The 14,113-nt window shown below is 39.8% G+C and overlaps 1 protein-coding gene across 1 annotated transcript in view; it reads left to right on the top strand.

Annotated features, from left to right (window-relative positions):
* The window catches only part of PLXNA2 (plexin A2), a 249,656-nt gene that overhangs the window by 212,880 nt on the left and 22,663 nt on the right, over positions 1–14,113 (top strand). Inside the window, exons 17-22 of the mRNA XM_075196217.1 lie at positions 1,981–2,074; positions 2,940–3,179; positions 5,204–5,347; positions 7,616–7,850; positions 9,672–9,814; positions 11,463–11,731. Coding sequence (XP_075052318.1) covers positions 1,981–2,074; positions 2,940–3,179; positions 5,204–5,347; positions 7,616–7,850; positions 9,672–9,814; positions 11,463–11,731 — 1,125 coding nt within the window. The remainder of the gene's footprint in view (positions 1–1,980; positions 2,075–2,939; positions 3,180–5,203; positions 5,348–7,615; positions 7,851–9,671; positions 9,815–11,462; positions 11,732–14,113) is intronic.

Here is a 14,113-nt window from a genome sequence, read left to right as displayed (position 1 = left end):
AGTAAGGGAAACAGAGGTCATCTTTTGATAAATTATAATATAAAACCTATGGAAGCATGATATTACATTATAGAGAGTAAGCGAGCTGGACATGTTATACAGGCTAATGAGATCTGATCTTCCCTTCACTTTTGTGCATCTGTATGAGTAAATCAAGATAATAGCTCAGTAAAGTGTACAAATAAATATCAGTAAATATATATTCTCTTGTCAAAATTCTATTGATCTCCAGTGTTCTTTCTATTGATTTGGGCCAGCAATAGTATGGATCTGAAGCTACAATGCCATCATTCTGCACAGTATTTCTATTGATTTGCATGAGGCCTACATGAAACAAGTCTGGACGTTTCACATTAGTGCTAGATATTTTTTGTTGATATTGACATGTTATCTCGTAATAAAAGATTTTTTTTTTTTTTTTTTTTTTTTTTTTTTATAAAGCATGGAAAGAATGTAAGAGAAACTCGTGATCTCATATGGGGGACAATGACATATTCAGTGGAGAATCCTATGTTTATTGGGCCCTAAAAATATCTTTGTTTTTTTACATTGCCCAGTATTACTTCAATTGTTCCATTGTTTTCGTTGCTAGGTGTAGTATCTTATTCTGCATGCTATATAACTGTAAAGTTCTTAAATAAATTTAATACAATTTTAAGGTTGTCATGTCTTGCAGGTTAGCTGTAGTGTGTACATAATGTCCTCATACTCTCCAGCCTGACCATTTTCACTTGGTACCTCATAGTCTGCAGACCTCTGGGCTCAATTAGTGGATGATTATGGTGTTTTAATTGATTCATTCCTCATAGGCTAATGCAAATAGAAAATTGAATCGGACAGTGCTGCTTGACATTCCCTTACTGTACATTGACTACATGACATGCCCATACTGTACATTGACTACGTGACATGCCCTTACTGTACATTGACTACGTGACATGCCCTTACTGTACATTGATTACGTGACATGCCCTTACTGTACATTGATTACGTGACATACCCATACTGTACATTGACTACGTGACATGCCCATACTGTACATTGACTACGTGACATGCCCTTACTGTACATTGACTACGTGACATGCCCTTACTGTACATTCACTACATGACATGCCCATACTGTACATTGACTACATGACATGCCCTTACTGTACATTGACTACATGACATGCCCATACTGTACATTGACTACGTGACATGCCCTTACTGTATATTGACTACATGACATGCCCATACTGTACATTGACTACATGCATACACCCATTACCCTCCCTGTTCCGCCCATGCAATTGTAGGATGCAGTAAGGGTCCTTTGCACTCAAAAATGTATTGGATGCTGCTTTGTTCTCTGACGTATGGTTTATGTCTAGGCACGTGCAGAGTGATTTTACACAAAATACGGCATGTATCAGCATTTACATGCCTATTATGAATTAGGCCATGCATGTTAAACTGGTCAAGTGAGTTAGCAGCATAAAGTGACAGGATCACTCTTGACCAAACTTCCAGGTTGCCATATTGGAAACACCTGACTGTTGGGAGACCAGACTGAAAAGCCAGTTCACAATGTGGGCCTGTATAGCAGTCATCTACCCACACACCTGACAGTATCTGTGTGGTTAGCAATAGAGACAGGGGCAGGCTGGGCTGGGGGGCAGGGGGGCATCTGCCCTCTGGGGCCGGTCTCATAGTGGGCTACCTTGGGCTGGGTCACTGGGCCACCTACATTTTTGTACCTTTAAAATAGGCTACTAAATCGAATCTTGTCTTCTGGAGCAAAATAACTACCATTTACAGGTTCCGATTTTATGATCCTTACTAAAGCAACTTGCAGTGAGCAGTGATTTTCATAGCAAGTGTTTCTTGGTCATGTTGCAACTTGTTCTGACAAAGCTGAAAGAATGTATTTCTCATTGTTTGTTTCTAGAATAAACATGAAAGAGCACTTTTCTAAATTTGCTGGTTTTGTCATTCACAGTGGTCACACTTCTCTAACTGTCACCGGCACCAACCTTGACATCATACAAGAGCCAAGAATTCGAGTGAAGTATAACGGGAAGGAATCTGTGAATGTACGTCAGTCGCAGGCAGACAACTGTGTTCAAAAGCAAAAGAGTTTTGTTTTTGTTTGTTAAGTTGAGATAAAAGTATCATCAAAATATGATTTAAAAGCTGCTGAAAGGAAAAAAAATATATATATTTTTTTTATTTTTTTTCAAAAGATTTCTTTGTTTGATGATATTTATTGTTTTGTGAGAGGGCTCCTCTGCTTCTATAGCTCGCAAACATTGTAGATTTTAGATAATTTAGCACCACCTACTGGTAATGGACAATACTGAATTGGCATGAAATTACAGAACGTTTCTTTTTTTATCCAATAATTTTTAATGAAGCCTTTCACAGTAGTATGAGAATTTTTGCATATTGTCTGGACATACCAATTCAGCAATTTTTAAAAAAAAAATTAATACATAAAGTAATCTATCTGATTCATATTATGAATACAGTCATCATCATCATCATCACCATTTATTTATATAGCGCCACTAATCAGTATGTTTTTTGGAGTGTGGGAGGAAACTGGAGCACCCGAAGGAAACCCACGCAAACACAGGGAGAACATACAAACTCCACACAGATAAGGCCATGGTTGAGAATTGAACTTGTGACCCCAGTGCTGTAAGGCAGAAGTGCTAACCACTATGCCAACGTGCTGCCCTTTATATAAAGTGTCCATATACAAATCAAATCGGACATTGGACATTTCCCATCTGATCAGGAATGGTGGTTGAAAACACATGCTGAGATTTTAGTGCAATTAAGACAATGGGGGCAATGTAGACATATCTATATATATCTATATATATGTTTATATTTAATAATTGCACAGCTTGTTCCCTTCAGGATATATTAATATTGTTTTCTCTCTCTGATCAGGTGTGCAAGATCGTCAATGCAACGTGTCTGACGTGCTGGGCTCCTGCCCTTACACCAGAGTATCGTCCTGGGCTGGATGCTGTGGAGAGGCCGGATGAGCTTGGCTTCATCTTCAATAACGTGCAGTCACTACTGATCTTTAATAACACCAAGTTCATCTATTACCCCAACCCAACCTTCGAGCTCCTCAGCACCACCGGCGTCCTTGAGCAGAAACCTGGTTCTCCCATAATACTGAAGGTAGGAAATACAGGAAGGATACAGCACACAGAGTACAGAAACTTTATAAATGTGGTATTAATACAAAAGTTAATTCTCATATTGGCTGACCTGCATGTTCATATTATAAAGTTGAAGAAAGCAAACTGTGTTCCCTAACTGTAGCTATATTTGTAAGTAACAAGTTGTGTAGTCCGATACTAGAAGTATAGAGGAGATCAATATGAGGTGTTATAGGTGGAAGCTATGTGCAGTACCAGGGTTCCCTCTAGCAATAGATAAGTTACAGCATGCAGTCATGAGAAGCAATATACAGTACTATGTACATTACACAGTATACATCAATCAGCCACAACATTAAAACCACTGACAAGTGAAGTGAATAACATTGATCATCTTATTACAATGGCACCTGTCAAGGGGTGGGATATATTAGACAGCAAGTGAACAGTAAGTTCTTGAAGTTGATGTGATGGATGCAGGAAAAATGGGCAAGCGTAAGGATCTGAGTGATTTTGGCATGGGCAAATTGAGATGGATGGCTAAATGACTGGGTCAGAGCATCCCCAAAACAGCAGGTCTTATTCTTGGTATGCCGTGGTTAGTACCCACCAAAAGTGTTCCAAGGAAGGACAACCAGTGAACTGGCGACGGGTCATGGGTGCCCAAGGATCATTGATGTACGTAGGGAGCGGAGGCTAGCCCGTCTTGTCCAATCCCAAACAAGAGCTACTGTAGCACAAATTGCTGAAAAAGATAATGCTGGCTGTGATAGAAAGGTGTCAGAACACACAGTGCGTCTCTGCTTGCTGCGTACAGGGCAGTGTAGCCACAGACCGTTCAAGCGCCCATGCTGACACCTGTCCACCGCCTAAAGCATCTACAATAGGCATATGAGTGCCAGAAATGGACCATGAAGCAATGGAAGAAGTTGGCCTGGTCTGAAGAATCACAGTTTTGTTTCCATCATGCAGATGGCCGGGTATATGTGCGACGTTTATCTGGGGAAGAGATGGTACCAGGATGCACTCTGGGAAGAAGGCAAGCTGGCCCAGACTCTGGGAAATATTCTGCTGGGAAACCCTGGGTCTTGGCAGTTATGTGGATGTTACTTTGACACAAACCACCTATCTAATCATTGTTGCAGATCAAGTACAAACCTTCATGGTAATGGTAATCCCTGATTGCAGTGGTCTCTAATAGCAGTATAATGCGCTCTGCCACACTGCAAAAAATGTTCTGGAATATTTTTAGGAACATGACAAAGAGTTCAAGGTGTTGACTTGGCCTCCAAATTCCCCAGATCTCAATCTGATCGAGCAACTGTGAGACCTGCTGGAAAAACAAGTCCGAGCCATAGAGGTCCCTCCTCACAACTTATAGGACTTAAAGGATCTGATGCTAACGTCTTGGTGTCAGCTACCACAGGACACCTTCAGAGGTCTTGTGCAGTCCATGACTCGACGGGTCAGTGCTGTTTTGGCAGCACGAGGAGAACATGCGCATTTATTAGGCAGTTGGTTTTAATGTTGTGGCTGATCGGTGTATGTACATACACATGATAAGATATATTACTTATATTTGGAGATATCACTACTGCACAATGTGACCTTATACTTGGTGAGCAGTCATGCACCTTGATATTGGGTGCCCCTCATAAAAATCATCTTGCCCTGCTTTAAAGCGTATTATAAAATATAATGTACTTGCTGCTGAAAAAATGATTATTGAAGTTGCATTGGAGTCCCATGACGTGAATAACTGATTTTGTCCTGCGTCATGGAACTTCTCAGTTGCTTCTAATAATCATGTATTTCGCAGTAGAAGCTTTCTATACATTTAAAATGTATTTGTGTGCTACTTAGCTCTTTGTATATATAGTAGGAAGTATATATAAATTTATATGTATTTATATATCTTACTTGTGTGGTGCACAGCGGTTTGTGTGTATATATATATATATATATATATATATATATATATATACATACACACACACTGTATAATTGACTTATAGGTGTGACTTGACATTACTTTATGTGCAGGGGAGAAATCTGTGCCCACCTGCACCAGGCGGAGTCAAACTGAATTACACGGTCCTGATTGGGGAGACACCATGCACTGTCACCGTCTCTGAGACTCAACTCCTTTGTGAGTCACCTAACCTCACTGGACAGCACAAAGTGACTGTAAGTCTGCTCCTGCTACACCTTTACACTTCAGCATTTGAATATCTGTAAATATAATCGTGAATTGCTTATGGGAATCATGATCAATATCTTTTGTTCCTCTTTAAAGTAATATGTATTTAATTTTTTATGCTCTCTGCCCAGGGTTAACAATCCTTGAAAATAATTTTAGTTACATTCCAACATCCAACAACGCTCTGCTTTTTGCACTTCTGATCTTTCACGGCATATCAGCATGTGCGGTGGTCAGAAGAGGCCTATGCTCTTTTGCCAGCAGAGCGGGGACCTCGGGAGTGGAGGCATCTAGGCATTGCTGGGCCCCTCGCACCTCAGTGTCCTGTAGACTAGACACGCATACAGTGTAGTTCAGTAGGTCTGCCCCTGCCAGTAGCATAGATAGGCAGTGACAGTAGCACTGTTGGACACTAAGACGAATGAGTAAAATGAAGGATAAACGTCTGCAAGGTAGAGGGATTTGTGGAGGTTGCAGAATTAGAGATGTGCAGAGTGCGATTGGTTGGTTAGTAAAGGCTCAGTGTGAGTGACCAAGAAAGAATTGAGGTGCAGAAGTGCCATTAACAGAGGTATTGGCAGTGGGACTATCTGTCTCTGTCTGGTGTATGAATGGGAAGCGAGCCGTATGAGCATGCAGCAGGATAAGGGAGTGATGTGGGTTCATGGGCCCTTGTTGCCATTAATAATGATAGGAGGAATTGAAGGTGACCTATGTTTTTTCTTCTTTATTTCTTTTTTTTCTTAATTTATGTTATTATTGGTTTGGAAAAGATGGGCCTGATTCATTAAGGATCTTAAATGAAGAGGTATCTTATTTCAGTCTCCTGGACAAAACCATGTTACATTGCAAGGGGTGCAAACTAGTTTTCTGTTTTGCATACAAGTTAAATACTGACTGTTTTTTCATGTAGCACACAAATACTTGATAGCTTATTTGTACACTGAAATTTAAAGTTGATATTTGTGTGCTACATGAAAAAACAGTCAGTATTTAACTTATGTGCAAGACAGAAAACTAGTTTGTACCCCTTGCATTGTAACATGATTTTGTCCAGGAGACTAAAATAAGATACCTCTTCATTTAAGATCCTTAATGAATCAGGCCCGATATTATGACTCTGCACTGCAGGTGAGTATAACACGTGATCCTTGCACTTCTGAGGTAGGGTCTCCACCTGTGGTGGAACGCCACCACACTTCCACATGGGGCCTTCAGGAGAGCCACATCATGCTTGATGCAGAGCATTTGTGAAGAGAGAGCAGGTGTTTTAATGGTAGCTTGGTTAGTGAAGACTTTATTCAATTAGAATGTATACCTTTTCCAAACTCACAAAACAAATTTTCATCTAATTAAATATGCATAAAAGAACTCTGTATCTGTCAGTTTTTATCATTTACATTTCATACATTTGTGTATACAGTCTTGTATGTTTACATTTTTAATCAGACAACAGCCAAATAGTATATTGATCCATGTTTATAGGTTCATTTTATTTTTTGCATTTATTTATTTTTTAATTATTTTTAAACTCTCTCCCAGGTTTCCGGTTTTCCAGTTTCAGATTTATGTAAAGAATAAGGGTAACGAAAGTACAAATCCGCTTCAAACACACACAAGTGTTACATGTAGTAAGGATAGTCCCTCTCTCCTAAATAATTTAAGTCATAAATGAAGCTAAACCAAGCAGTATTTTAGGAGAAAAATTCAAAGACTAAATGCAGAAAGGCGGTAGGTTTAAAGTAGGTTGTGGTTTGGACTCTAATGTAACATTTTTACTTTCTCCACCCTGTGCACTTGTCAGAACACATATCCAATGCCATGTCGTGGGCATGCACCTTGAAATGCGCTTGGCACACAAGTTAGTGCGCTTGTGCACATGAAGAAGCATTATAGGTCCACACACTTTGCAGTTTTTAAATGAGCCTTAGATATGAGATATTTCCATTCAGGTGTCTGGCCTGTGGCACAAGTTGTGTATTTGTTTTGCTTATATTGCGTCATGTTCTTCCAGGTCTCAAACCCACTGACAGAGACGGACTCTGTCTTTTAGATGAAATAACTAATGGATTGCTGGGGGAGAGTCACTGGGTCTTTGAAATCAAGTAACAAAGACATAGGAAATGATAGAAGCCCTGAACACAGTTGAAAATGTTATAAAAACATTTTAATTCTCTCAGCTTTGCAAGATACATACAAATATATAAATATTTATCCATTCCACTTCTCTCAGAACATTCTCTGTCTTCTGCTAGGTCCACGTTGGAGGCATGGTCTTCTCTCCCGGTTCTGTCAATGTGATTTCGGACAGCCTCCTGACACTTCCTGCCATAGTCAGTATAGCAGCTGGTGGAAGCCTCCTCCTCATCATTGTCATTATTGTGCTAATTGCTTACAAACGGAAGTCCAGAGAAAATGACCTCACCTTAAAGCGGCTGCAGATGCAGATGGACAACCTGGAGTCTAGGGTTGCCCTTGAATGCAAAGAGGGTGAGTCCTTTCACAACTGTTCAACACAATATTGGCCTTAGTCGTCGGCAGAATCTGGCCTTATGTGTTATTCCTATTACACCACATAGGTCATCATCATCCTAGCTTTATTGATAGACAATATTATCTGTGAAATGTTAATTTTTATATACCGTGTAGAATGGCTTTGCACACAATGGCGCACAAGACTGTATTGTCCGAACTTCACACCTCTGTGGATCGGCCTGTTCCGCTACAAAACTCAGTTAGTTTCTCAGCGATTCTGTTCATTTCTAGTTATTGTGAACACTTAAAAATAAAATCAGTAGTGTCTATATCAACAAGGTTCATAGGTTTATGTTTCCTCTAATATAGAAAGAGATTTTATGTCCCAACGTTTAATGCATTATTGATTTTGTTCCTGCGGGTTGGATCACTGTATTAAATGTGTCTTCTTTTGTTCTTGCACTTGTTCTGTTGAGTCGAACAACAATCGAGCATGTTAAAGGGTTTTTTGTTTCAGCAGCTGGTCCCTGGTTTGGAATGTGTATAGATTGTAGTGGCTGGACACAGAGCAAGTGGATAAAGAGCTGCCATCTGCTGTCTGTGTCTGTAACTAGTCTAACAATAAGTGACCTTTTACCAATGTGTTGTGGGCAAGGGTTAAACAAACATGGCAGCCTGACTTAGAAATAGATTAGGATTGTATTTCATTGCACCTTGTAAGCTTAATGTGTAGGAATCTCTGCAGTGTTCTGTGCTTTTGGCTGCCAGGCAGGTATATTTAGCAGCTGTGTCAATTGTTACTCATCCATATTTGCATGTATATCAATGTCCTTTTAGGAACACTGGAAAGGGAAATTGTAAACCGCATACAATTCAAAGTGTTCCAAATTCTGTCAAGAACATATACATGAATTAACTGATGTGTTTATAGTGATGGACTAAATCTGTAAAATGTTAGATAGCGAACATTAAAAAAGAGAGTGTTTATAAGGGTTGTGCTTCTCTATATATTATCTATGACAAGTCTAAGAGAAATTCTTAATTGGCTTGAAATATCCTGGATAACAGAAATGTTGTATACATAATGCAAATTGGTTGATTCATACACAATGTCATTACCAGTGATGGCACAATAAACTGAACTGATATTCTATGCTTAATCATTTTAGCTTTTTGTCCTCAATTAGCACCATTTAACATGTGCATTAGAGTTGCAGGGTACCTATAGCTGTTTGTGGTGTAGGGAGAATTAAACTGCACATTTTTGTTACAAAATTGCAGTGGAAAGTCAGCAATACCTATCTAAAAATTCCAATGTTCAGATTTGGTTGTTCTTGAATTGTACATTTTTGGGAGGTGTAGGGGAATTGCCACATGTAGAATTTTGCTCCCAGAGAATTTGAAAAATAGTCATTACTGACACATATTACTCCTGTCATTTGGGACTATTTTTAAAGCCATCTTTCTGGATCAGTGTAGATACCTGTGTATTCGGACTAGAATCATCTAATGACTGCCATACGGTCATTTCCACATATAGATTTCCATTGTAGAATACACAAGAAGACTTAAGTCAAAGGCATTAAGGGAACAATGATCTATTTTTGTCAGCAAGTATCTATCCAGGAGGTATTAACTATACCCCAGCACCGCAGCGTTTACAAACGCTTTCCTAATAATAAGATAGTGAAGTAATTCCAAACTGCTGCTGCTTAACTTAATTTAATGTGATTAGCTGTTCTGCAGCTTCCAAGAAATTGTTTCCTTTATTGTAGCCCCCTCAATGCATGTAATCTATGCAAACACCCTGAAATAATTATTTCCCATCACTATTAGCTTTTGCAGAGTTGCAGACTGATATCAACGAATTAACTAGCGACTTGGATCGCTCTGGAATTCCTTACCTGGATTATCGTACCTATGCCATGCGAGTGCTATTTCCTGGGATAGAAGACCATCCTGTGCTTCGGGAACTAGAGGTCAGTACAACTACTGTACTGCAAATCTTTTTTTTTTTCAGATCGGTGGTGGTTTTGGATCTACTGAAATCATGGGTTGCTAATATTCATTTGTATATAGCATGTACTTCATTTAAATAAAGTATGCTATTGAGTTGCAGCACTCCTAATTTAGTAAATATATAGTATATGTTTTATACTCATGTATAAAACACAGAAATATGTATTCTTGTGAAACTTTATTTTATGTTGAAACAACTTATATTTGAGTAGCAGTTTCCTTTGAGATGTCCAGTGTTCATGGTCTCCGCTCCTCCGTTACAATGTAGGTCTGCTGCTGGAGTCAGGAGACAGCCTGGCAGCACAGGCGTTAGCGTATTTCAGTCAGAATCTCCCTGGCTAGCGGTGCAGGCTGTTTTCTGTTAACTCCCTGTCTCCGAACAGCTATGGGTCATTGACCCGCGGTGATGGACTGTAGCCGAGCTAGGAGTCAGTGCAAAGATGCCGGTAATGAATTCCATGGAAGGTAATGGCCTTATATTAAATCTGTCTCAAGGGAGGCAGAGATAAGAGGGGGCCAGATATTCACATGGGAGAGGTGGAGCGGTGGCAGCGGGGAAACAGTTTGGATTATGCATTAAGAAAATGTACAAGTAGCAAAGGCAAAAATGCACTTTTATTGCAGATCGACTGTCTAAAATTTTTCAAGACTGCCTTAAGACTTTCTATTAGCTGCTTTATAATAATACATTATCTTTTTTATTTTGTATTGTATTCCAAGTAAACAGATTTACAAGCAAGGATTCATTTGACTGTGTTCAATACAACCCTAAGACATCGTTCTCTTATCTCCTAGTCCTCCTAATATAGTCCTCTTCTATGACTGCATTTGGCTACCAAACAACGGGTGACATGACTGAACTGAGAAAGCTTATGTCATGCCAGTGTGCTAAGTTTTCTTTAAAAAAATGTAATCCTGTTTTTGGCTATATAGTCATACCTGTATATTAGACAAATAATGTATTTGTTCTCTGTAAATAAAGTATGTCTTGGAATATACTTTCCCATAAATGTTAATATTGTCCATGCCTGTCATGTGCTTTAAAATATTAGCATATCAGTCAGTTTCAGTCTTATCAACAGAAATATGATGTTTTCTAGAATGGCATATCAACAAGTTTTAATCTCTTACAGTGGTGCTCTTGTATACCAGACACCATCACAAGCCATCATCATCATCACCGTTTATTTATATAGCGCCACTAATTCCACAGCGCTGTACAGAGAGCTCACTCACATCAGTCCCTGCCCCATTGGAGCTTACAGTCTAAATTCCCTAACACACACACAGACTAGGGTCAATTTGTTAGCAGCCAATTAACCTACCAGTATGTTTTTGGAGTGTGGGAGGAAACCGGACCACCCGGAGGAAACCCACGCAAACACGGGGAGAACATACAAACTCCTCACAGATAAGGCCATGGTCGGGAATTGAACTAATGACCCCAGTGCTGTAAGGCACAAGTGCTAACCACTTAGCCACCGTGTTATACTTTTTCTTTTCAGGGACTACAACTGTGAAACCAATGACTACAACCGACTTACACCATGACAATAGTTAATAATAATCATAGAGACTTAGAGAACGCTAATGCTCTCCTTCCTTTAGGTGCAAGGCAATGGACAGCAGAGTGTGGAGAAAGCCTTGAAGCTTTTTGCCCAGCTGATCAACAACAAGGTTTTCCTGCTGACTTTCATCCGCACCCTGGAGATGCAGCGTAGTTTCTCCATGCGTGACAGAGGAAACGTGGCCTCACTCATCATGACGGCCCTACAAGGGAAGCTGGAATATGCCACGGACGTCTTGAAACAGCTGCTTTCCGACCTAATTGAGAAGAACCTAGAGAACAAGAATCACCCTAAGCTGCTACTGCGCAGGTGAGGTTTACGAATATAAACATGTAAGTCATAGGTCTCCCATGTGTCCTCATTTCCCATCACATACCCAGTTTTTCTCTCTGGAAATCGCTCACATTGAGCTTTTATGCTTCTATTTCAGATTGCACAAATTAGTAGTGACTTAATTCCCACAATTGTCATATAGTATGTGGAGCCCAAAGGGATGCATTGGATGTCTTTTATGGGCTATGCAAATGCTATGTTGCTCTGGGCTCCAGGCTTTCTGCACCAGGGCCTTTGTAGAATTCTAGTTACTCTCACAACCCAGTTATTAAAACAAAACAACAACATGGACTATAGTTAAAAGTCTTACAAGGGGAGTACACATTTAAAAAGAAAACTTGTATTCCCACAATTGATAATAGGATGATTGGCAATGTATTGTTATTAGCTTCTCTGCTGTCCCATATTTAAATAAGCCCTTATTTACAGACGTGAGTTGGAGATTTCAGCTCAGGGGCAAACACAGGATTTGTAGAGGGGGGTTTCCACACGATGACGCCAGTGGGCGTGACCAGCATGCATGGGGGAGAAATATAATTTTAGAGAGTGCTTGGCTGCTCTCCAACTCTCCCTATCCCCATAATATACATGCGTGCACTACTGTTAGGTGCATGCAGCTCTCTCTTTTCAAGCAGAGCCGTGTGAAGCGGGGGCAGGGTCCAGCCACCGCAATTATGTAGTGCCCCAGGCTTGGAGAGGGGGGGGGGGGTTCCAGGCACTAGGAAACCCCCCTCGGTTTGCCTATGCAGCTGGTGTCTATCAGTTTAGGAATGTAATAGTTTGAGTTCTTACATCCCCCTTTTGTCCCTGTTCACCGATATAGAACTTGGTAGCTAGCACTCAGGAATGATTACTGCCCTGCAACTGACAGAAGGAATTGCAGCACGCTGTGATTCTTTCCATCAGTTTTATGAAAGTGCAACAAGTGTAGACAGGCACATAAGAGGCTGTGAGTTATATTATTAAGGCTAGTCTTGCATGATTTTGAATTTAAGGTCATGTGTGACCAATCATGGGTGTTATCCAGCCCTTAGTTTTCAGTCTTTGGCGCTAAAATATTACAGCTCATGCAGTTATAACTTATGTTGAGAGAAAATTACATATTTCATTTTAATTATTATTTTTCAGCCATAAGGAAAATGTAAGACAAATAAAAATGTTTGATTATCGTCTAATTCTGAAAAATAAGCTAAATATAAATAGAGGATCTCCTGTGATTCATCCTACAGTGGAGAATGTTAAACAGACACTGAAGTTGAACTTTAAAGACGCATATATTTTAAGATGCTTTCACCTAAGTAATTTGCTTTACAATGCAGTAAAGGCAAAGAATAAAGCTGAGATGTTTGGACAGAGTGGATGCAAAACTTGATAGTGAGCACTGGCCCCTCTGATAAAATTATTTCAGTCATTAAAGAGATTGCATCCCTGCTTGCAGTGTGCGCTGTCATTGGTCTGTCCCTGGTCAGGTGATGCAGTGACAGTTCTGCGGAGTATATGCTGATAGCGTGAGTCAGCTTCAGGAGCTCAGCCTGTGACAAGCAGTGTGAACATCACAGAGGTCAAAATTACATTGTTACCACCTATACCCTTTCATTGCCAGGAAAAGAAGGAATGTTTTGTTGGAAAATAAATAATTGTTGCGCATTATTTCCAAGGTTAAGTGGCTCAAGATGCTTATGCTCTACTTTGCTTTTTAATAGATCACTGCCACTGTATAGGTCAGTTAATGAAAGAGGATATTACAAGAAAGTGGTCTTAATGGAAGCATTTCTCCTCCCACATCATTCCATTTCATGTTCTAACTTTCATTTTTACAATTAAGTCTACAAAGTTTAACCTTTTGCCATGTCAATTACAAATAGCATGATTTTGCATCACCCGCATGTTGACCAGAGAGTCCCCTCCCCTGTAAATATGGGCAATATGTGACAGCACAGTACTGTGCACTAAAGATGTAAGTTACTAGACCCATTAAATTGGTAACCAAGGGGAAACTGAGCCATGCTTAGATCACGGTCAGCTCATGATGCCGGCAAAAGATAAGTGTTGCTCATTTGGAAAAAATAATGTTACAATACAAACGGGGAGAGGGGAGGCAAGGACATAAAGCCTATAATGCCATAGAAGAAGATTGCATCTATATGACCTTTTTTAGAGTCACAGTAAGTCTATACTCTCGCCCTTACAACTCACAACTGAATGTAACCTGCAGCCAGACAGTGATAGTTACATGATAATCAATAACAACATATCACATGCTACCTCTTTATCAGAACATATCAGTGCACTTATCATATATGCTCACTGCTTTATCATCTGTTCTATCTCATGCCTTGTCCTCTGTACCTATCAGCA

This window comes from Mixophyes fleayi, chromosome 2 (genome assembly GCF_038048845.1).
Source record: "Mixophyes fleayi isolate aMixFle1 chromosome 2, aMixFle1.hap1, whole genome shotgun sequence".
Taxonomy (NCBI): domain Eukaryota; kingdom Metazoa; phylum Chordata; class Amphibia; order Anura; family Limnodynastidae; genus Mixophyes; species Mixophyes fleayi.
This window is presented reverse-complemented; position numbering and strand designations above follow the sequence as displayed.